Genomic DNA, 23,260 nt, shown 5'->3' with positions numbered 1-23,260 from the left:
AAGTAAACTGCCTGTTACTCAGGCCCAGAAGCTAGGATATGCATATAATTGGTAGTATTGGATAGAAAACACTCAAAAGATTCCAAAACTGATCAAATAATGTCTGTGGTTATAACAGAACTGATAAAGCAGGTGAAAACCCGAGGAGAATCCATCCAGAAAAAATATTTTTGGGAAGTGACACCACTTAAAATGCATGTCTATGGGAAAATCAATGGACTACCTCCCAGATTGCAGTTCCTATGGCTTCCAGTAAATGTCAACAGTCTTTAGAAAGAGTTTCAGGCTGGGTTTCTTTCACTTTTTTTCACTTCATTATTTATCTCCGGTAATGAACATACATTTCTCTGTCTTAAATTTGATTGTTTATTTACATATTAGGGTACCTGAGGATTGATTAGAAACGTTGTTTGACTTGTTTGAACGAAGTTTATTGGTAACTTTCGGGATTCATTTGTATGCATTTTAAACGAGGGAAAACGGTGGATTACTGAGTCAAACTGACTTTTTTGGGATATAAAGAGGGACTTTATCGAACAAAAGGACCATTTTTGAAATCTGACAAGGAGGCTGGAATAAGAAGAAGTTAAGATTTTAACTGATGTATTACACTTGTATTTTCATGAATGATTATTATTATTATTTATGTAATTTGAATTTGGGGCTCTGCAATTTCAGGGTTGATTAATGATTCACATAAAAAGGAGGAGAGTCTGAAGGAAATGATAACAGTACCTCACTAATGCTGTTTTCGTAACCAAGTGGAAAGTGCGAATTAACCACATACAACTGAGGAAAACCAACTTGAATGGCCCTCCAACTAGTGGGAATGTCATCATCCCTGAGATCCAAATTCTACCACTTGCTGACCTCTGATGTCACCTACTAAGGAAATTACTTCTATAACAGCATTTTCGGCAGCTAAATGATTTTTAATGTATTTATTTAACCTTTATTTAACTAGGCAAGTCAGAACAAATTCTTATTTACAATGACGGCCTACCAAAAGACTAAGGGCCTCCTGCGGGGACAGGTGCTGGTATTAAAAATAAAAATATATTAAATAAAAATATAGGACAAAACACACATCACAACAAAAGAACCAACACAACTCTACAGAAAGTGAGACCTAAGACAACAACATAGCATGGCAGCAACACAACATGTGCCAGCACAACATTGTAGCAGCACAAAACAGGGTACAAACATTGGGCACAGACAACAGCACAAAGGGCAAGAAGGTAGAGACAACAATACATTGCACAAAGCAGACATAACTGTCAGTAAGAGTGTACATTTTTTCCCCAGGCAAGTCAGATAAGAACAAATTCTTATTTTCAATGACGGCCTAGGAACAGTGGGCTAATTGCCTTGTTCAGGGGCAGAACGACAGATTTGCACCTTGTCAGCTCAAAGATTTGATCTTGCAATCTTCCTGTTACTAGCCCAACGATCTAACCACTAGGCTACCTGCCGCCCCATGATAATTAGCAACACAACACAACAACAATATTGATATTGTCCATGATTATCGTCCATGATTGAGTCTTTGAATGAAGAGATTGAGATAAAAAACTGTCCAGTTTGAGTGTTTGTTGCAGCTCGTTCCAGTCGCTAGCTGCAGCGAACTGAAAAGGAGAGCGACCCAGGGATGTGAGAGCTTTGGGGACCTTTAACAGAATGTGACTGGCAGAATGGGTGTTGTATGTGGAGGATGAGGGCTGCAGTAGATATCTCAGATAGGGGTGAGTGCGGCCTAAGAGGGTTTTTATAAATAAGCATCAACCAGTGAACCAGTGAGGGTTGCGACGGGTATACAGAAAGACCAGTTTACAGAAGGGTATAGAGTGTTGTGATGTGTCCTATAAGGAGCATTGGTAGCAAATCTGATGGCCGAATGGTAAAGAACATCTAGCCACTCTAGAGCACCCTTACCTACCGATCTATAAAGTATGTCTCCGTAATCTAGAATGGGTAGGATGGTCATCTGAATCAGGGTTAGTTTGGCAGCTGGGGTGAACGAGGAATGATTACGATAGAGGAAACCAATTCTAGTTTTAACTTTAGCCTGCAGATTTGATATGTACTGAGAGAAGGACAGTGTACCGTCAAGCCATACTCCCAAGTACTTGTATGAGGTGACTACCTCAAGCTCTAAACCCTCAGAGGTAGTAATCAAACCTGTGGGGAGAGGGGTATGGCTGCCTTTCAAGCAATGGGAACCTCCCCAGAGAGGAGAGACAGGTTTAAAAGGTCAGAGATAGGCTTGCCGATTATAGGGGCAGCAACCTTAAGAAAAAAGGGTCTAAACCATCTGACCCAGATGTTTTTTAGGGTCAAGTGTAAGGAGCTCCTTTAGAACCTCGGACTCAGTGACCTCCTGCAGGGAGAGACTTTGTAGCGGGGCAGGGGAAAAAAGGGAGGAGTATCGGGGCTGGTCACATTAGAAGGGGAAGGAGATTACAAATTGTTGGATGGGCAAGGAAGCATGGCTGAGTCAAATAGTAGACCTGACTTAATGAAGTGGTGAATAAAAAGCTCAGCCATGTGCTTCTTGTCAGTAACAACCACATCATCAACTTTAAGTGACATGGGCAGCTGTGAGTGAGAGTTTATTCTTTAGGTCTTTAACCGTTTTCCAGAACTTCTTGGGGTTAGACCCACAGAGAGTGAACTGCTCCTTAAAGTAACTAACTTTCAATTGATACATTTTAGGTAATAAGCTTCTAGTGTTATCGTGCAGAAAACCCAGGCTTTTACGAGAGCAGAAATCAGTGAAGCAGATTTCAGAGCACAAGTCAGAATTGGGGCTAGCAACAGTAGATGGGCCAGGGTGTACATGCACATTTCCAGATATCATTAACAGTCATAGAATCAAGGCAAGGAAGATGACAAGGAGAGCTCTGCAGTGTTGATTTATGACATTTGAATGTGCATTAGATGGCAACAAGATCATACTGTACAGCAATTTCATCAGGTAACATAAATACAAAGCCGGCGAGAGGTGGTTAGAATGGGATGGGAGGCCAAAAGTCTGTGTAACCAATAGAGAGTCAGAGTCCCGAGTGTGGGAACAAACAGTCTGTCCCACCGTTGGGTAAACAAGAAAGTTCATATTCAACAAAGCATGAAGGAGTCATGTAAAATATAACAACAAAAAGCAATCTATTAATGTTTCTTTTTTTACTCTATAATTTGTTTACAAACATGATAGCTGGACATTTAAATGTTGGTTGACGCAGCTTGTTGGCCATTAGCCAATCGGGATTTCTCAACGAGTTCAAAGGACATGAATTCATCTAAATGGTATTTACTACTTCACAACTGGTAAATTCCCACCTCCCACCTGGTTGCAAATTCAGCATGACTAAATATACAGAATTCATTGAGGCAATAGTGTACATGTGGAAAAGTAATGTAGGCACACTGAGACATGCATTCAGGCATACCACCTAAGTCTACCACCGCCCTAAGTCTTCTATACTGCTGTTGACATACAATGACCTTTCACGACAACTGGTAAAACTGCATTGACTAAAGGAATGGCCATTTGTCAATGTTCATCAATTGTCTTGTCATTCTAAGGCAGACACCATGTCAACATCCCTTTAATCCTCAGTAACTGTTTTGACCCCAGCCCGCCTATTGTAATTTGATAAATAGGATGAATTTTTTTATCAAGGTTTTTCTGTAGACATACTTTAATTACAAGTTATTCATACCACCAGAGGGCGGAGGGGGACTGGAATCAATTATTTTGACCAGTAAGACAGATCATCTGCCTAGATATAGCTATCCACGTACTCACCTAAGATTATACTTTTCTATGCCACGTATCATAAGACTGTGTACAAAACCAAAATTACCTTATTTTGTGCATATTAAAGTCTTCCAATGCATATAAAAATCTTCCAATAAAGTCGTCCAAAAAGTCGCCTCTCAGGATCACCTTTTGAAGTGAACTGATGTACTGTCTCTTTAAATGGCAGTCGCTTTAACTACATAAATATGACAGCATTAATATTTACTTCAAACTTCAGAAAACTAAATGATACTTTAATCAAATTATGGTCAATTAGCTTCTTAGTATTATGGGTTGAAGAAATGCACATACATATTTTTTCATTATACGGTACATTAAAATGTACTGTAATTTTGTTAAAATAAGTCTGTTTCGGTCATTTTTCTTTTTCAGATTGATTACATGTCTAATGATGTTTGGATAATAAATAAATTGATATTTTACTATAATTGTTGCTTTATCAAATAGCTTCTCCTTGGATCAAAGTGAACCCTGTTGGTAATCGATGTATGTATGGTAGTGCACTTCAGGTGAGGCGTTACTAGCCGTCACTAAACGCTCAGCAGCATCCAGGCAAGGGCCATTAGGCCCAGAGAGGAGGGCATTGTGGAGGCTCCCGACGCTGGATGGCCCTGGGTCGTTACCACCCAGTCGTTGACAGGCTGGATGTTCCTGAAGACGTTGGTCATCAAGTCAGAGGTGGAGTTGTGGTCAATGTGCACTGTTGTGCTGAAGAGATCAATCTGAGTAGAGAAGGTTAATGAATTACTGGGATCATAGACATAAGTGTGACATCAGGCTGGCCCAATGGCTTTCCCCACTGGGTACAAACGTCAGCTCAACATCTACTTTCAGTTGAGCTGCCAAGTAATGTGAAATCAACTAAACTTTGAGATAACTGCTCTCCAAGTAAATATATAAATAGATCACAAAAACAACTTTGAGGCATGTCACTGCATTCTGGTTAAAAGTTGAATAAAAATGACAAATCACTGAAATAGATGTACAGATTGTGATATCTTAATTTGATCATCCTGTTGTTGCTTCTACTGTATTCAAGGTTTAAAAAGCTTTTCTAAAGTTTGTGATTTTCATTTCAGACTTGACATATTCCCTAATGAAAAATGTAGCAACCCCTGTAAAAAAATGTCAAAAAATTATAATCCACATAATTCATATTTCCTGTTGCTGCAGGATTATTAACCTGCTGTTTGAAACTGGCTCAAAATTATGATACAGGATATGTACAGTTGAAGTCAGAAGTTTACATACACTTAGGTTGGAGTCATTAAAACTCGTTGTTCAACCACTCCACACATTTCTTGTTAACAAACTATAGTTTTGGCAAGTCGGTGAGGACGTCTACTTTGTGCATGACACAAGTAATTTTTCCAACAATTATTTACAGACAGATGATTTAATTTATAATTCAAAGCATCACAATTCCAGTGGGACAGAAATTTACAAAGACTAATTTGATTGTGCCTTTGGGGCTGCAGGGGAGCCTAGTGGTTAGCGCATTGGACTAGTAACTGAAAGGTTGCAAGTTTGAATCCCGAGCTGACCAGATACAAATCTGTCATTCTGCTCCTGAACAATGTAGTTAACCCACTAGGCTGTCTTTGAACATAAGAATTTGTTCTTTACTGACTTGACTAGTAAAATAAAAATTAAACAGCTTGGAAAATTCCAGAAGATTATGTCATGGCTTTAGAAGCTTCTGATAGGCTAATTGACATAATTTGAGTCAATTGGAGGCGTACCTATGGATGTATTTCAAGACCTACCTTCAAACTCAGTGTCTCTGCTTAACATCATTGTAGAAAACACCCAATACCTAAAAAAGTGTAGACCTCCACAATTCTGGTTCATCCTTGGAGCAACGCCTGATGGTGCCATGTTCATCTGTACAAACAATAGTACGCAAGTGTAAACACCATGGGACCACGCAGCCGTCACACCGCTCAGGAAGGAGACGCCTTCTGTCTCCTAAAGATGAACGTACTTTGGTGCAAAAAGTGCAAATCAATCCCAGAACAACAGCAAAGAAGCTTGTGAAGATGCCGGAGGAAACCGGGACAAAAGTATCTATATCCACAGTAAAACAAGTCCTATATCGATATAAACTGAAAGGCCGCTCAGCAAGGAAGAAGCCACTGCTCCAAAACCGCCATAAAAAAGCCAGACTACGGTTTGCAACTGCACATGGGGACAAAGATCGTACATTTTGGAGAAATGTCCTCTGGTCTGATGGAACAAAAATAGAACTGTTTGGCCATGATGACCATCGTTATGTTTGGAGGAAAAAGGGGGATGCTTGCAAGCTAAAGAACACCATCCCAGCCATGAAGCACGGGGGTGGCAGCAGCATGTTGTGGGGGTGCATTGCTGCATGAGGGACTGAAGCACTTCACAAAATAAATGGCATCATGCGGAAGGAAAATTATGTTGATGTATATTGAAGCAACATCTCAAGAGATCAGTCAGGAAGTTAAAGCTTGGTCGCAAATGGGTCTTCCAAATGGACAATGACCCCAAGCATACTTCCAAAGTTGTGAAATGGCTTAAGGACAACAAAGTCAGGGTATTGAAGAGGCCATCACAAAGCCCTGACCTCAATACCATAGAACGTTTTGGGGCAGAATTGAAAAAGTGTGTGCGAGCAAGGAGGCCTACAAACCTGAATCAGTTATACCAGCTCTGTCGGGAGGAATGGGCCAAAATTCACCCAACATATTGTGGAAAGCTTGTGGAAGGCTACCTGAAACGTTTGACCCTGTCACTACTTCAGCCGAAGTTGGTCCTTCCCCTTGTTCGGGCGGCGTTTGGCGGTCGACGTCACTGGTTTTGTAGTCACCACCGATCCATGTTTCATTTTCCATTTGTTTTGTCTTCATCGTACACACCTGGTTTCCATTCCATAATCATTGTTCCACTCTTTAACCCTCTGGTTTCCACCTTGATTTTGTGCGTGTTTATTATTGTCAAGTTGTCTCGTTTTGTGAACTGGATTATTTTGTCTCCTTCATGGAATATTGTTTTTAAGTAAAGTTCCGGTATTACTCATCTCTGTGTCCTGAGCCTGACTCCGCCTTACCAGCATCACCTAGACATTTGACAGAAACACGCACCCGACCTAATGGAGTCAGCAGGTGCATACAGCCCTCCTATACCTGTGGAGGAGAGCGTCCAGCAAACCATGGAGCGATGGGAGAGAGGGGGTTTTCCAGCAACCCCATCATCATCACCCCAGCTCCCACAACAAGCCACACCGCTGTCCACCCCTCCTTCACCTGAACCCAGTGGGATTCGGCTCGAGCTCCCGAGGGAATATGATGGGATGGCTGCCGGGTGCCAGAGGTTCCTATTCCAGCTGGAGCTCTACCTGGCAACCGTCCACCCGGCTCCTTCGGGACGCGAGGGTGTGAACGCCCTCATCTCCTGTGTATCTGGGAAAGCGCTTGAATTGGGCCAACACCGTCTGGGGAAGGGAAGGAGTGATGTTGGACAACTATGAGGATTTCACCCGCCGCTTCCGGGCGGGAGAACGCTTGTTTCATCTTAGACAGAGGATGAGGAGCACACAAGACTTTGCACTGGACTTCGAACTCTGGCCGCCGGCACAGGATGGTATGAGCGGGCCCTGATCGACCACTACAGGTGTAGTCTACGCAAGGACGTTCATCGGGAGCTAGCCTGCAGAGACACCACCCTTACATTTGACCAGCTGGTGGACCTATCCATCCGGCTGGATAACCTGTTGGCCTCCCGTGGACGTCCGGATCGGGATCCGTCAGTTCCATCCCCCAGCACCTCCGATCCGACACCTATGGAGCTAGGAGGTGCTGCTCTGAGGGGGACCGGAGAGGGGGCATTCCCTGCACCACCTGTGGCCGCAGAGTACACACTGCTGGTCGTTGCTGGGGAGGTTCTGCAGGGAGTCGAGGTAGCAGGCAGGGCACTGTTGGATCATCCCAGGTGAGTAGGCACCTGACTCAACCAGAGCTCCCTGTTGCTCACATGCTTGTGTTCATATAATTTCCTGAGTTTTCCCTGCATTCCCAGTATAAGGCGCTAGTAGATTCAGGCGCAGCTGGGAACTTTATTGATCGTTCATTTGCACATAGTTTAGGGATCCCTACTGTTCCTGTTGATATGCCCTTCCCTGTGCACGCCTTAGATAGTCGGACATTAGGGTCAGGGCTGATTAGGGAGACCACCGCTCCCTTATGCATGATAACGCAGGAGGGTCATAAGGAGAGAATTAGTCTCTTCCTTATTGATTCTCCTGCATTTCCCGTGGTGCTGGGCCTACCCTGGTTGGCCTATCATGGCCCCACTACTTCTTGGCAACAGAGGGCTCTCAAGGGATGGTCACGTAAGTGCTCAGGGAGGTGTGTAGGTGTTTCCATAGGTGCAACTATGGTGGAAAGTCCAAACCAGGTCTTCACCGTGCACATTTCCTCTGAATATGCCGATTTGGCTCTCGCCTTCTGTAAGACAAAGGGGACTCAACTACCAGCCCATCAACGGGGGGATTGCGCGATACATCTCCTGGTAGACGCAGCACTTCCCAGGAGTCACTTGTATCCTCTGTCACAGGAGGAGACGGCAGCTATGGAAACATATGTCTCCGAATCCCTGGAGCAGGGATACATTCGGCCTTCCACTTCACCTGCCTCCTCGAGTTTATTTTTTGTGAAGAAGAAGGATGGAGGCTTACGCCGGTGTATTGACTATCGAGGTCAATTGACTATGACTATGTCATGCCGTACGGGTTGATGAATGCTCCCGCAGTCTTCATTGACATTCTGATATACCCGCTACACGCGCCGAGCATCTGTCCCTTCGTGTGCAGGGTGCTTGGTCGACTGTTGGAGTATGACCTGTACGTCAAGGCTGAGAAATTTCTGTTCTTCCAACAGTCCGTCTCTTTCCTAGGGTACCGCCTTTCCGCATCATGGGTGGAGATGGAAAATGAACACATTTCAGTCGTGCGTAATTGGCCGACTCCAACCACGGTAAAGGAGGTGCATAGGTTGTTAGGGTTTGCCAACTACTACTGGAGGTTTATCTGGGGTTTTGGTCAAGTAGAGGCTCCCATTACCTCATTGCTGAAGGGGGGACCGGTGCGACTGCAGTGGTCAGCTGGGGCAGACAGGGCTTTTGGTCACCTAAAGGCTCTGTTTACCTCGGCTCCCATACTGGCTCATCCTGATCCCTCCTTGGCATTTATAGTGGAGGTGGACGCGTCCGAGGCTGGGATAGGAGCTGTGCTGTCTCAGCGCTCGGGTACGCCACAAAAACTCCGCCCCTGTGCTTTCTTTTCGAAGAAGCTCAGCTCGGCGGAGCGTAACAATGATGTGGGGGACCGGGAGTTGTTGGCTGTCTGTCAAGGCTCTGAAGGCGTGGAGGCATTGGCTTGAGGGAGCTAAACACCCTTTTCTCATTTGGACTGATCACCGCAATCTGGAGTACATCCGGGCGGCGAGGAGAATGAACCTCGCCAGGCAGGGTGCGCTATGTTTTTCACCCTTTTTGTTTTCACCCTATCCTCTACATACCAGGTTCCCAGAACGCTAAGGCAGACGCACTTTGCCGGATGTATGACACAGAGGAGCAGTCCACGGATCCCACTACCATACTTCCGGCTTCTTGCCTGGTGGCACCGGTGGTGTGGGAGGTGGACGCGGACATCGAGCGGGCATTACGTACAGAGCCGGTCCAGTTGGATGTCTGTACATTCCGTCTGCTGTCCGCGACCGTTTGATCTATTGGGCCCACACGTCACCCTCCTCTGGTCATCCTGGCATTGGTCGGACAGTGCGCTAGTGTGTTAGTGGGAAGTACTGGTGGTCTACCCTGGCTAAGGACATGAGGGTTTATGTTTCCTCCTGCTCTGTGTGTGCCCAGTGCAAGGCACCTAGACACCCGAGGGAAATTACAACCCCTACCCATTCCACAAAGGCCATGGTCACACCTATCAGTGAATATCTTGACGGATCTTCCTCCGTCACAAGGAAACACCACGATCCTGGTCATTGTGGATCGGTTTTCTAAGTCCTTCCGTCTCCTTCCTTTGCCCGGTCTCCCTACGGTCCTACAGACTGCGGAGGCCCTATTCACCCACATCTTCCGGCACTACAGGGTGCCTGAGGATATAGTTTCTGATCGGGGTCCCCAGTTCACGTTCAGGGTTTGAAGGGCATTTATGGAACGTCTGGGGGTCTCGGTCAGCCTCACCTCAGGTTTTCACCCCGAGAGTAACGGGCAGGTGGAGAGATTTTTAAAATGTTTTTATTATAATTTTACCCAATTGTTTTAGTAGCTACTATCTTGTCTCATCGCTACAACTCCTGTACGGGCTCGGGAGAGACGAAGGTTGACAGTCATGCGTCCTCCGATATACAACCCAACCAAGCCGCACTGCTTCTTAACACAGCGCGCATCCAACCCGGAAGCCAGCCACACCAATGTGTCGGAGGAAACACCATGCACTGACAACCTTGGTTATCATCCGATACACAACCCAACCAAGCCGCACTGCTTCTTAACACAGCGCGCATCCAACCCGGAAGCCAGCCTCACCAATGTGTCGGAGGAAACACCATGCACTGACAACCTTGGTTATCAGGCCCGCCACAGGAGTCGCTGGTGCGCGATGAGACAAGGACATCCCTACCGGCCAACCCCTCCCTAACCCGGGCGACTCTAGGCCAATTGTGCGTCGCCCCACGGACCTCCCGGGTCGCGACCGGTTACGACAGAGCCTGGGCGCGAACCCAGAGTCTCTGATGGCACAGCTGGCGCTGCAGTACAGCGCCCTTAACCACTGCACCACCCGGGAGGCCCAGGTGGAGAGAATTAACCAGGATGTGGGTAGGTATCTGCGGTCCTATTGCCAAGACTGGCCGATGGAGAAGGCGGCTTTCATCCCCTGGGTAAAGATGGCCCAGAACTCACTCCGCCACTAACCTATCTCCTTTCCAATGCGTACTAGGTTATCAGCCGGTTCTGGCACCGTGGCATCAGAGCCAGATCAAAGCACCTGCAGGGGATGAGTGGTTTCGGTGCTCGGAGGAGACAAGGGACGCTGCCCATGTGCACCTGCAACGGGCCATCAGGTGGCAGAAGGAGAGCGCCGACCGCCACTGCAGTGAGGCCCCGGTGTTCGCGCCGGGGGACCAGATCTGGCTCTCGACCCTCCACCTGCCCCTCCACCTGCCCTGCCAGAAGCTGGGTCCGCAGTTTGTGGGGCCATTCAACGTCCTGAGGAGACTGAACAAGGTTTGTTATAGATTACAGCTCCCCCTGATTACCGTATTAAGCCCTTGTTCCATGTGTCGTTCCTCAGGCCGGTATTATTACTGTGATAATATTTCAAAAGCAGACTGGATAAGGAATGGATCCTGCACTTGAAGATATTTGAATACAGTCCATGTTTCTTGTCGGGGCTATGTTTATTTCTTGGTAAGTAGAAATGTATTTATTATAATTTATTTATAATTTATTATTCAGTTTATTGTGAAATTGTTGCACAAACTCACCAAATCCTGGCTGACTTTGATAGGGTCCTTGAACACGGTCCACACCACAGCCTCGTTGCAGTTTGGAGTGGTCAGGGATCCAAGGTAACGGTAGTATTTAGTGCGGTCCACCCCTTCCAGGAGCTCATCCAATGAAAAAGCATCATGAGTAATATTTATATACTCATCTGGAGGAAGAGAGAAATAAAACGTATACCAAAATAATATGGTACTGAAATGGAACAAGAAAAATACAAATGTTGAATTCAAAGAGAAAAATTCAACCCAAATCCTCTTCCAAACTTTATTTCGAGGAAGTAGTTCTTGATCAAATCAGAACCAGTTAAATCTCTCTTCTCACCTTTTAGTGTGATGTTGGCCAAGTATGATGTCAGAGTATTCCAGGCTTCTGGTGAACCAGTCACATTACTTGGCATGGCCTTTATGGAACAAGATTGACTTAATAAACAAAAACAGCAATAAAACACTGAAATGCCCAATCTACAGTGGAAAAATGGATGCCATTTCTAGGAAGGTTAAACCATCCACTCGCCTTTATGAAGAAGCCAAGAACAGCGAGTCCCGTGTCGTCTGCAACGGCTGCGGTCGTATTGCCATTGAGCGACGACTTGGCATTTACTATGTGCATCTGAAAGGTGAAGCATAACAGATGATCTATAAAAGTTATCTGAATCCATTGGAAAATTAAAATATTGGAATGATACATTTAAAAAGGTAGACTACAATCTGCCATACTTACAGCTGTTCAAAAGAAATGTCATTTAATTATATATATATGCTCCAATTCTTGAGGAAAGGAACATATAAATGCCTCATGAGCTCAGTACAACAGTGGACTATTGCACCATTTATTAATTTGAGAGAGGTTACATTTCCCCATCTGTCAGCTTTCTAGTAAACCAAGTGGCAGGGATGCAGTTTGGCTGGAGGGGAATAATTCAGACTGGACTAAGGCTAAATGAAGACCTTGACATTGGTCCATTGGAGTGTGGTATATGTGCATCAGTATGAGAAGTGTCACCCCATGTGACATGGGCTACATTCAGAATCTCAACCCTTCTCCCGAAGTGCACGCATACACTCTTCCCTGCATGAATTCAAAAGGATTGGATTAGTGTTTGGAATATGGTGGAAATTCCTTCCAGCCATGCTTGCACTAATCCAAGAAGTGGGAGTGTGGAAAGGAGGGGGCATAATTCTGGAGAAGGTTAGAGAATCAGAACACAGCAATGTTGTGTTGAACCTTCCCATACCTCCATGGGGTAGCGTGTTCCATCCACTGTGTGCTCCGACCCAGGTACTGAGGTACCATTCCCCCAGTGGAGGTGAAACTGCAGGCTGTCATAGGCCTCAGACAGTGCCCCACCTGTAACCTGGACACCACTCGTGAGCGTCACTTTGACTGAAAGAAAGAGAGGAGGAACAATAGGAGAGGAATTGGTTACATTTCGAAAATGAAGGTTCCTGGTTTAGTACATACATTTTCCTCAAGTGGGCATCCATCCATTCTCCTCACCAGTTTTGCCAGTGTTCTTGATCTTGTTCATTGTGGAGTTGTCTCCGTATTTAGTGAAAGTGAAGGCAGTCAGGGTTTCATCGCCCACTGCTGATGCAGAGACGATGTTGATGGGAGACTGACGGGATCCATTGCAATGTTCAGTGACAATGGCGGACCAAGTGGTGTCATCTTAACGTGGAATCAATCATACCATGGTGTCAATGTACCATCATTTTATAAGGGTCATATAATATGCTAATAAATCAATTCTCTAGTCTATTATCCACTGCTATCGCAATCACATCAATTTGTGAGTAGAAATTACACTGTAATCAGTGGGTAAAATCAATACTTACCACAACTAGGATCATGGTAACACCACACTGTTACAATTGAAGAAGGGAAAAAGTTATGCAGAGTCACAACATTGATAGAGTCACAGTCCAACAAAATAATAGAATAATCACTTACAACCGCCTGCAGCACCGTATGTAGTGGGGACAAAGAGTGTCGCAACGATAACCACAAGTCGATTCATCTGAAAGCGAGGTATAGGAAATGATGAATAGAGAGACCACTAAGCACCGACCGACGTCAGAAGAGCCATGGATGTTGAAATGTGGTTGAAATTTGGTCAGTCTGCCCTGGCCTTGATTTCAACATCCCACAAACTTAGATTTTTAGTTGACAATTTTATCTAGAGCAACTGAGTCAGGTAATTCAACTAAGGTAGATAAACAACCACATTTCATAGTCATAGCGAGTAGGGGTGTTAACCCGATGTCCTGGCTACAGATGTAGGATCTTAATTTGACCCAGTTTGCGACAGCAGGAAAATAATCCTGCAGCAACAGGAAATGTGAATTATAATGTGGATTATTGCGTTATTCATTATTTTTATCATCATCATCATCATAATGCGGCAGCATAGCCTAGTGGTTAGAGCGTTGGACTAGTAACCGGAAGGTTGCGAGTTCAATCCCCTGAGCTGACAAGGTACAAATCTGTCGTTCTGCCCCTGAACAGGCAGTTAACCCACTGTTCCCAGGCCGTCATTGAAAATAAGAATGTGTTCTTAACTGACTTGCCTGGTTAAATAAAGGTAAAATAAAATAAAAAATAAAAAATAATCTGTAAATTATCAACCTGGCCCCATTTCCATCATTGCCATGTAATAATCCCCCTCGTTCCTAATTGGAAAATATCATTCCTCACTTATCGACCTGATAGCTGATATGTGTTGAGCGTTCTGGCACAAGTGGTTGCCTGCATCATCCATGTGGGTACTACAAATTGGTGGTGGATGAGGTGAGCGCTTTAAGCATCCGGAAAGGAGCTATAATTATTTTATAATTATTTTGTTATTATAGCAAGTAAAACGTTTCTATAACCTTTTACTGAGAATGTTGTTGTAGTTGAAATGTTCGGTTGGTTCTGATGCTTTTGAAAAAAGCTAACATAAGTGCAAGTGACAGATGGGAGCAATTATAAATATTTCATAGGGCAATCATCTTTTTTTTCTTTTTTTTTACATGACTGGAGACCCCAACCTCACACTTTATACAATTCATACCTTGGTAAATTACTAGGCAGCCTGAAAACAAACAAATAATGTATTAGCCAGGCTAAATAAATGAGATGTGCACCACTTAAAACATGTTGGGCTCTATTTTCGGCTCGCGGTAGGAGGCGCAAGTGTCAAACGGACATTATAGTTTGCAATTTCGTTAAGTAAAGACTTGCACACTGGCATTTTCCATTCTGAACGCCAGGTATGGAAATTTAGCTGTCTAACATCAGCTCACTTGCGCTGAGGGAGAGGGGTGGCAATATTTGAGGTGTATCCTTTTAAACTGACGCAAAGGTGCCATTTTCATACAGCACTAATGGGAAGTTAAGACCCACAAAAAGCCAGTATTAACCGTACCGCAGTTCATAATACCGAGGTAAAGACAGATTCAAGTTGGATATTCAACTCATATTCACCTGTAGTTTTCCTTACATCCACAAACAGCACTGAGGGACTGTCAAAATAGTGACAAATCAAAATGTTCACATTTCAATAGCTCTTAAACCATTACTCCTAAAACGTTTAAAACGGGTTCCAGCTAACCCGATGGCATAGACACACATTGCACACACTTTTTTTCGGTTTACGTCTCAAACTATTTAAAATTATTTATTTACATTTTTTCAAACAGAAATGTGCATCCTGTAGCTCTAACTCCAAAACGTTATGGGACACTGTAAAGTCCATGGAGAATAAGAGCACCTCCTCCCAGCTGCCCACTGCACTGAGGCTAGGTAACACTGTCACCACCGATAAATCCACGATAATCGAGAATTTCAATAAGCATTTCTCTACGGCTGGCCATGCTTTCCTCCTGGCTACCCCAACCCCGAAAAACAGCTTGGCATCCCCCGCAGCTACTTGCCCAAGCCTCCCCAGCTCCTCCTTCACCCAAATCCATATAGCAGATGTTCTGAAAGAGCTGCAAAACCTGGACCTGTACAAATCAGCTGGGCTAGACAATCTGGACCCTCTCTTTCTAAAATGATCTTCCGCCATTGTTGCAACCCCTATTACCAGTCTGTTCAACCTCTCTTTCGTATCGCCTGAGATCCCTAAAGATTGGATAGCTGCCGCGGTCATCCCCCTCTACAAAGGGGGTGACACTCTAGACCAAAACGGTTATAGACCTTTATCCATCCTGCTCTGCCTTTCTAAAGTTTTCGAAAGCCAAGTTAATAAACAGATCACTGACCATTTAGAATCCCACCGTACCTTCTCCGCTGTGCAGTCCGGTTTCCGAGCTGGTCACGGATGCACCTCAGCCACGCTCAAGCTACTAAACGATATCATAAACACAATCAATAAAAGACAGTACTGTGCAGCCGTCTTCATTGACCTGGCCAAGGCTTTCAACTCTGTCAATCACCGTATTCTTATCGGCAGACTAAACAACCTTGGTTTCTCAATTGACTGCCTCGCCTGGTTCACCAACTACTTGCCAGATAGAGTTCAGTGTGTCAAATCGGATGGCCTGTTGTCCGGACCTCTGGCAGTCTCTGGCTCTTGCTGCGGGTGATTCCCTGATCCACCTATACGCAGACGATACCATTCTGTATACATCTGGCCCTTCTTTGAACACTGTGTTACTAACCTCCAAACGAGCCATTACAACACTCCTTCCATGCCATTACAACACTCCTTCCATGTCCTCAAACTGCTCTTAAAAGCTAGTAAAACCAAATGCATGCTTTTAAACTGTTCGCTGCCCGCCTGACTAGCATCACTACTCTGGACGATTCTGACTTAGAATATGTGGACAACTACAAATGCCTAGGTGTCTGGCTAGACTGTAATCTCTCCTTCCAGACTCATATTAAACATCTCCAATCCAAATGTAAATCTAGAATTGGCTTCCTATTTTGCAACAAAGCCTCCTTCACTCACACCGCCAAACATACCCTCGTAAAACTGACTATCCTACCGATCCTCTACTTTGGCGCTGTCATTTTCAAAATAGCTTCCAATACTCTACTCAGCAAACTGGATGCAGTCTATCACAGTGCCATCCGTTTTGTTACCAAAGCCCCTTATTCCACCCACCACTGCGACCTGTATGCTCTAGTTGGCTGGCCCTCGCTAGATACTCGTGGCCAGACCGACTGGCTCCAGGTCATCTATAAGTCTACGCTAAATAAAGCTCCGCCTTATCTCAGCTCACTGGTCACGATAACAATACCCACCCGTAGCACGCGCTCCAGCAGGTACTTGTCACTGCTCATCCCCAAAGACAACACCTCCTTTGGCCACCTTTCCTTCCAGTTCTCTTCTGACAATGACTGGAACGAATTGGAAAAATTGCTGAAGCTGGAGACTTATATTTCCCTAACTAACTTTAAACATCAGCTATCTGAGCAGCTAACCGATCGCTGCAGCTGTACATAGCCCATCTGTAAATAGCCCACCCAATCTACCTACCTCATTAAATAGTTAAATAAAGTTAAATAAAAGTGAAATTAAATTAAATTAAAATAAACACCTCAAAAAAAGATTCATAATGTACACTCAGTGGGCCTACACATTGGACATCCTTTTTTTGTCCATTTGCATCTCATGAGATTTAGCTTTTTTTAAGATTACAATTTCAATAGCTCCTTAGTCTTATTACCTACAACCCTCAAGCTACGTTCAGAATATCCACTGAGTAGCCGTATATGTAGCACAACCTTTTGTTTGTCCATTTCCATCTCAAACGATTTTACATTGATTTTCAATGTTTTTCAATATTTCTAATTTCAAAAGCTCCTTGGTCATGTGACCTACTGACCTCAAACAAGTTTCAGAATGTACACTCAGTGGGACCACACATTGCACACCCTTTATTTTGTCCATTTTCATGTCACATGTTTTAGATGAATTTTGCAAACATTTGAATTTCAATAGCTCCTCGGTCATGTGACCTACTGACCTTAAACAAGGTTCAGAATGTCCACTGACTACCCTTCTATATTGCACACTTTTTAGTTTGTCAATTTTCATCTCACAAGATTTTACATTAATTTTTCAAACTTTCTCATTCCAAAAGCTTCTTGGTCATGTGACCTACTGGACTCAACCAAGGTTCTATATTGTACACCCTTTAGTTTGTCAAATTTAATCTCACACGGTTATACATTCATTTTTTTTACTTTTTACATTTCAATAGTTCCCTGGTCATGTGACCTACAACCCTCAAACTACTTTCAGAATATCAACTGACAAGCCTTTTACATGTTAGTCCATTTTGGTTAGTCCATTTTAATCTCACACGATGTTACATTAATTGCCTGCTCTGTTCCCCTGAAGGACAGTGTCACTCACACACCTATTAATTTGGGCCTCTAGACAGGCCCCCATTGACCTGGTGACCTCTGACTCCAGAACTCTAGGCCTACACTCCCTGCCTGCCTGCCTGCTCTCTCCCTGGGCCTGAGAACGTATAGCTTACTCCCTGGAACTACAGACCTCCACGCCTACACACCTACTCTCCCTAACCAGTTGACAACCCGGTCGACACCGGTCAACATCTCACTGGGCATCACCCATCCTCGCATCCCGACCGGGCCTCAGCCATCTCCATAACCTTGCCCACCAGGCGAAACGGTGCAACCAAACTTAAGCACCCCTCCCCAGACACTAAGACGTCTATATTTCCGCTGTCAGGAACCACATGCACCTGGTAACCTGAAACATGCTCGGTGCACCTAGTTACCCCGAAACAGGCTCTGTGCTCCTGGTTACCCGAAACAGTCTCTGTGCACCTGGTGACCCACCACACGGGAGCCTCTTGGGAGCCTAGAGTGAGGCTGTCACTGCAGTACCTGGTTTGAAACCAGGCTGCATCACATCCGTCCATGAATGGGAGTCCCACAGGGCTGCGCACAATTGGCCCAGCATCATACGGGTTTGGCCAGGGTAGGCTGTCACTGTAAATAAGAATTTGTTCTTAACTGACTTACCAAGTTAAATAAAGGTAAAATTAAATATAAAAAATGTAATCCCCACACCAACCTCCATGGCGCCTGTGTTCGGCCACCCCTGCTCAGACTCTGAGTGCCCCCCATATTGAAGCAATGCAGTTAGAACAATGTGGACTACAAACATGTTCAACATATTTTTCAAATATGAGGTAGGCAATTTAAGAACTAGGCTATAACGGACTAACATTCAAATTGAAGTCGATGACAATGCAATACAAACAATACAATAAGTAATTGGAAGAAACCACATATTTAGCCATGGAGCATGTAATGATTGGCCAGCCAGTGACGGACCAAGCCTCGACACACACACAACTTGTTTATTCATAAAAACGCAGACCTTTCACGCCACTGCCAGCATCTGCGTCCATAAAATAAAAATAGCACACATACAGTATACAGTGGGGCAAAAAGTATTTAGTCAGCCACGAATTGTGCAAGTTCTCCCACTTAAAAAGATGAGAGAGGCCTGTAATTTTCATCATAGGTACACTTCAACTATGACAGACAAAATGAGGAAAACAAATCCAGAAAATCACATTGTAGGATTTTTAAAGAATTTATTTGCAAATTATGGTGGAAAATAAGTATTTGGTCACCTACAAACAAGAAAGATTTCTGGCTCTCACAGACCTGTAACTTCTTCTTTAAGAGGCTCCTCTGTCCTTCACTCGTTACCTGTATTAATGGCACCCGTTTTAACTTGTTATCAGTATAAAAGACACCTGTCCACAACCTCAAACAGTCACACTCCAAACTCCACTATGGCCAAGACCAAAGAGCTGTCAAAGGACACCAGAAACAAAAACTTGTAGACCTGCACCAGGCTGGGAAGACTGAATCTGCAATAGGTAAGCAGCTTGGTTTGAACAAAATCAACTGTGGGAGCAATTATCCCTCGATCTGGGGCTCCACGCAAGATCTCACCCCGTGTGGTCAAAATGATCACAAGGACGGTGAGCAAAAATCCCAGAACCACACGGGGGGACCTAGTGAATGACCTGCAGAGAGCTGGGACCAAAGTAACAAAGCCTACCATCAGTAACACACTACGCCGCCAGGGAGTCAAATCCTGCAGTGCCAGACGTGTCCCCCTGCTTAAGCCAGTACATGTCCAGGCCCGTCTGAAGTTTGCTAGAGAGCATTTGGTTGATCCAGAAGAACATTGGGAGAATGTCATATGGTCAGATGAAACTCAAATCGTCGTGTTTGGAGGACAAAGAATGCTGAGTTGCAGCAAAGAAAACCATACCTACTGTGAAGCATGGGGGTGGAAACATCATGCTTTGGGGCTGTTTTTCTGCGAAGGGACCAGGACGACTGATCCGTGTAAAGGAAAAAAATGAATGGGGCCATGTATCGTGAGATTTTGAGTGAAAACCTCCTTCCATCAGCAAGGGCATTGAAGATGAAACGTGGCTGGGTCTTTCAGCATGACAATAATCCCAAACACACCGCCCGGGCAATGAAGGAGTGGCTTCGTAAGAAGCATTTCAAGGTCCTGGAGTGGCCTAGCCAGTCTCCAGATCTCAACCCCATAGAAAATCTTTGGAGGGAGTGTAAAGTCCGTGTTGCCCAGCAACAGCCCCAAAACATCACTGCTCTAGAGGAGATCTGCATGGAGGAATGGGCCAAAATACCAGCAACAGTGTGTGAAAAGCCTTGTGAAGACTTACAGAAAACTTTTGACCTCTGTCATTGCCAACAACGGGTATATAACAAAGTATTGAGATAAACTTTTGTTATTGACCAAATACTTATTTTCCACCATCATTTGCAAATAAATTCATTAAAAATTCATTAAAAAGTGATTTTCCTGAATTTTTTTTCTCATTTTGTCTGTCATAGTTGAAGTGTACCTATGATGAAAATTGCAGGCCTCTCTCATCTTTTTAAGTGGGAGAACTTGCACAATTGGTGGCTGACTAAATGCTTTTTTGCCCCACTGTATCTGACACACCCCCAAACCTACTGTATAGCCCTCCCGCCAGCGCTTAGATTTACTATTGCGTTAGTTTTGTTAAAATAGAACCCATCCTATCTTAAAAGCAGGGCATATTGTGGCATCAATGTCTGTTTGCATCAATGCCAGCATGATCTTACCTTGAAGCCACACCTGTCTTCACCTGTCCGTCCTGTGCGCTCAGCCTCCCATCCTTCCTCTTTTTATTCAGTCGCACACCTCAACTAGCTAAACTAAACACGCCTCCTTTGATCACCTTGGGGGGGGGGTGTATGTTGAGGCTTCTTTCACCTGGGCTAACTTTAGAGCAGTAGGCCTACAGTAAAAAAAAAGAAAGGCAGAAAGACTAACTGGAACCTTAATTGTACGTAGTCCTCATAGCAGCACAACCAGTCAACCTAAACAAAGTGATTCAACAGGAGGTTATTTGGTCTACAGTTCATCATAGTGTTTTAAACAATACAACAGTTGCAAAATACATCCACAATGCACTTTATTTTCAACCTGACATAGAGACTAATTCCATAGATTAATATAGATTAGGGGAATATCTTCACACCCCTTGACTCCCTACTGGATAAAAGCATGTTTGCTCTCTTCAGAAGAAAAACTGTCCAGCTTCAAAGGAAGCAATCTTTCCTCCTTTCCTCTCTTTCTCTATTGAGAAGAAAATAACATGTTGTTAATTCTTCTTTCTCATTATGCTGAGAATGTTCCAAAGCCAAGATACTATCCTACTATGCAAAATAACCACCGGACAACCACACTCTCCAAGCTGTAAGAAACATGGTTCTCAGAACATTGTGTGCTAGCTGGGTTGTCTCTCCACCTTTTCCATTACAATTTACACCACTCACTGATATAAACTGTGGGGAGAATTGAAATAACATATTGAAATAGAAAAGAGGAAACCCAGGCAGACACCATTTTATGCCAAGTGAATCAATCATCCCTGAAATTTTTATAAGAAAAAATGGTTCTCGGCAGAGATTTGTAGATCCTATTGAAGATGCATGTCATATTATTTATGATCCATTGCCATAATCTGAGTCATTGTCAGGGCAGATAGTGTTAAACCCTCAGTACAGTGTCTCAGAATTCATTAAAAACAAGAGCATACTGTTAAGTTCAGGGCACAAGCAGATGCATCAGACACCCACTTTCCATATTCCATAACTTGAATGACATTTTGGTTGCGTTGTTAGTGATTCTTTTCAGATTACTATCAAGTGTTTAATCCAGTGTTGGAAAATATAGCCCCAGGTTACGGAGTTTGCTACCAATGATGACTGTAAACTAAGCCAGAACATGACGTCAATAAAAAATGTCAATGTACTTGAGAGGTATGATTGATAAGTTCATTGTAGCTTGGTCAATACATTGGCCTTAGTGACTGCTCATGTTCCTGTGTTGTAGCTTGTCTGACAAAACTCACATAGTACACAGCAAGGGAGATCTGATGTGTTTTTCATTTTCAAAATGTACTACAGTATTTAATCCATGGTTGGCAAATGTCCCAGGTTACAGAGTTTGTTACCAATGATGACTGTAAACTAAGCCGGAGAGTGCCAAACATTAGTACAGTTTCCTCCTGACTACAAAGTCCCTCTAGCTATCACGACTAACGACTTGGGGCAATATAAATCCAATAGATGGTGATAATGGGGTGCAAAGGAGCAAAATTAATTAATTAATTAAATACAGTTGGGAAAGAGGTAGTTGTTTGGGCTAAATGATAGGTGGGCTATGTACAGGTGCAGTAATCTGTGAGCTGCTCTGACAGTTGGTGCTTAAAGCTAGTGAGGGAGATAAGTGTTTCCAGTTTCAGAGATTTTTGTAGTTCGTTCCAGTCATTGGCAGCAGAGAACTCGAAGGAGAGGCGGCCAAAGAAAGAATTGGTTTTGGGGGTGACTAGAGAGATATACCTGCTGGAGTGTGTGCTACACGTGGGAGATGCTATGGTGACCAGCGAGCTGAGATAAGGGGGGACTTTACCTAGCAGGGTCTTGTAGATGACATGGAGCCAGTGGGTTTGGCGACGAGTATGAAGCGAGGGCCAGCCAACGAGAGCGTACAGGTCACAATGGTGGGTAGTATATGGGGCTTTGGTGACAAAACGGATTGCACTGTGATAGACTGCATCCAATTTGTTGAGTAGGGTATTGGAGGCTATTTTGTAAATGACATCGCCAAAGTCGAGGATTGGTAGGATGGTCAGTTTTACAAGGGTATGTTTGGCAGCATGAGTGAAGGATGCTTTATTTGCGACATAGGAAACCAATTCTAGATTTAACTTTGGATTGGAGATGTTTGATATGGGTCTGGAAGGAGAGTTTACAGTCTAACCAGACACCTAAGTATTTGTAGTTGTCCACGTATTCTAAGTCAGAGCCGTCCAGAGTAGTGATGTTGGACAGGCGGGTAGGTGCAGGTAGCGATCGGTTGAAGAGCATGCATTTAGTTTTACTTGTATTTAAGAGCAATTGGAGGCCACGGAAGGAGAGTTGTATGGCATTGAAGCTTGCCTGGAGGGTTGTTAACACAGTGTCCAAAGAAGGGCCAGAAGTATACAGAATGGTGTCGTCTGCGTAGAGGTGGATCAGAGACTCACCAGCAGCAAGAGCGACCTCATTGATGTATACAGAGAAGAGAGTCGGTCCAAGAATTGAACCCTGTGGCACCCCCATAGAGACTGCCAGAGGTCCGGACAGCAGACCCTCCGATTTGACACACTGAACTCTATCAGAGAAGTAGTTGGTGAACCAGGCGAGGCAATCATTTGAGAAACCAAGGCTGTCGAGTCTGCCGATGAGGATGTGGTGATTGACAGAGTCTATAAACCTTGGCCAGATCAATGAATACGGCTGCACAGTAATGTTTCTTATCGATGGCGGTTAAGATATCGTTTAGGACCTTGAGCG

General features: G+C 44.2%; 1 protein-coding gene across 1 annotated transcript; it reads right to left on the bottom strand.

The window, feature by feature from the left end:
* Nucleotides 1-2,991: 2,991 nt before the first annotated feature.
* LOC109874746 (carbonic anhydrase 4-like) lies at nucleotides 2,992-20,620 on the bottom strand. Its single transcript, XM_020466761.2, has 9 exons — nucleotides 20,480-20,620; nucleotides 13,319-13,385; nucleotides 13,204-13,230; nucleotides 12,866-13,036; nucleotides 12,603-12,751; nucleotides 11,882-11,977; nucleotides 11,690-11,768; nucleotides 11,350-11,516; nucleotides 2,992-4,545 (listed from the first exon to the last, which is right to left on the bottom strand). The coding sequence occupies exons 2-9, from the start codon at nucleotides 13,383-13,385 to the stop codon at nucleotides 4,354-4,356; spliced, it is 948 nt and encodes a 315-aa protein (XP_020322350.1). The 5' UTR covers nucleotides 20,480-20,620; the 3' UTR covers nucleotides 2,992-4,353.
* Nucleotides 20,621-23,260: the final 2,640 nt, after the last annotated feature.

The sequence above is a fragment of the Oncorhynchus kisutch genome, linkage group LG30, assembly GCF_002021735.2.
Source record: "Oncorhynchus kisutch isolate 150728-3 linkage group LG30, Okis_V2, whole genome shotgun sequence".
Lineage (NCBI taxonomy): Eukaryota > Metazoa > Chordata > Actinopteri > Salmoniformes > Salmonidae > Oncorhynchus > Oncorhynchus kisutch.
Note: the sequence above shows the minus strand (reverse complement) of the source record. Positions and strands in the feature narration are given on the sequence as shown.

Excerpts from the sequence above, each read along its gene's own strand:
- LOC109874746 (XM_020466761.2), bottom strand. The coding sequence starts at position 13,385 with ATGAATCGACTTGTGGTTATCGTTGCGACACTCTTTGTCCCCACTACA. Across the intron at positions 11,978-12,602 it reads GAACACGCTACCCCATGGAG|ATGCACATAGTAAATGCCAA; the intron begins GTATGGGAAGGT and ends TTCACCTTTCAG. Across the intron at positions 11,517-11,689 it reads GGCCAACATCACACTAAAAG|ATGAGTATATAAATATTACT; the intron begins GTGAGAAGAGAG and ends CTCTTCCTCCAG.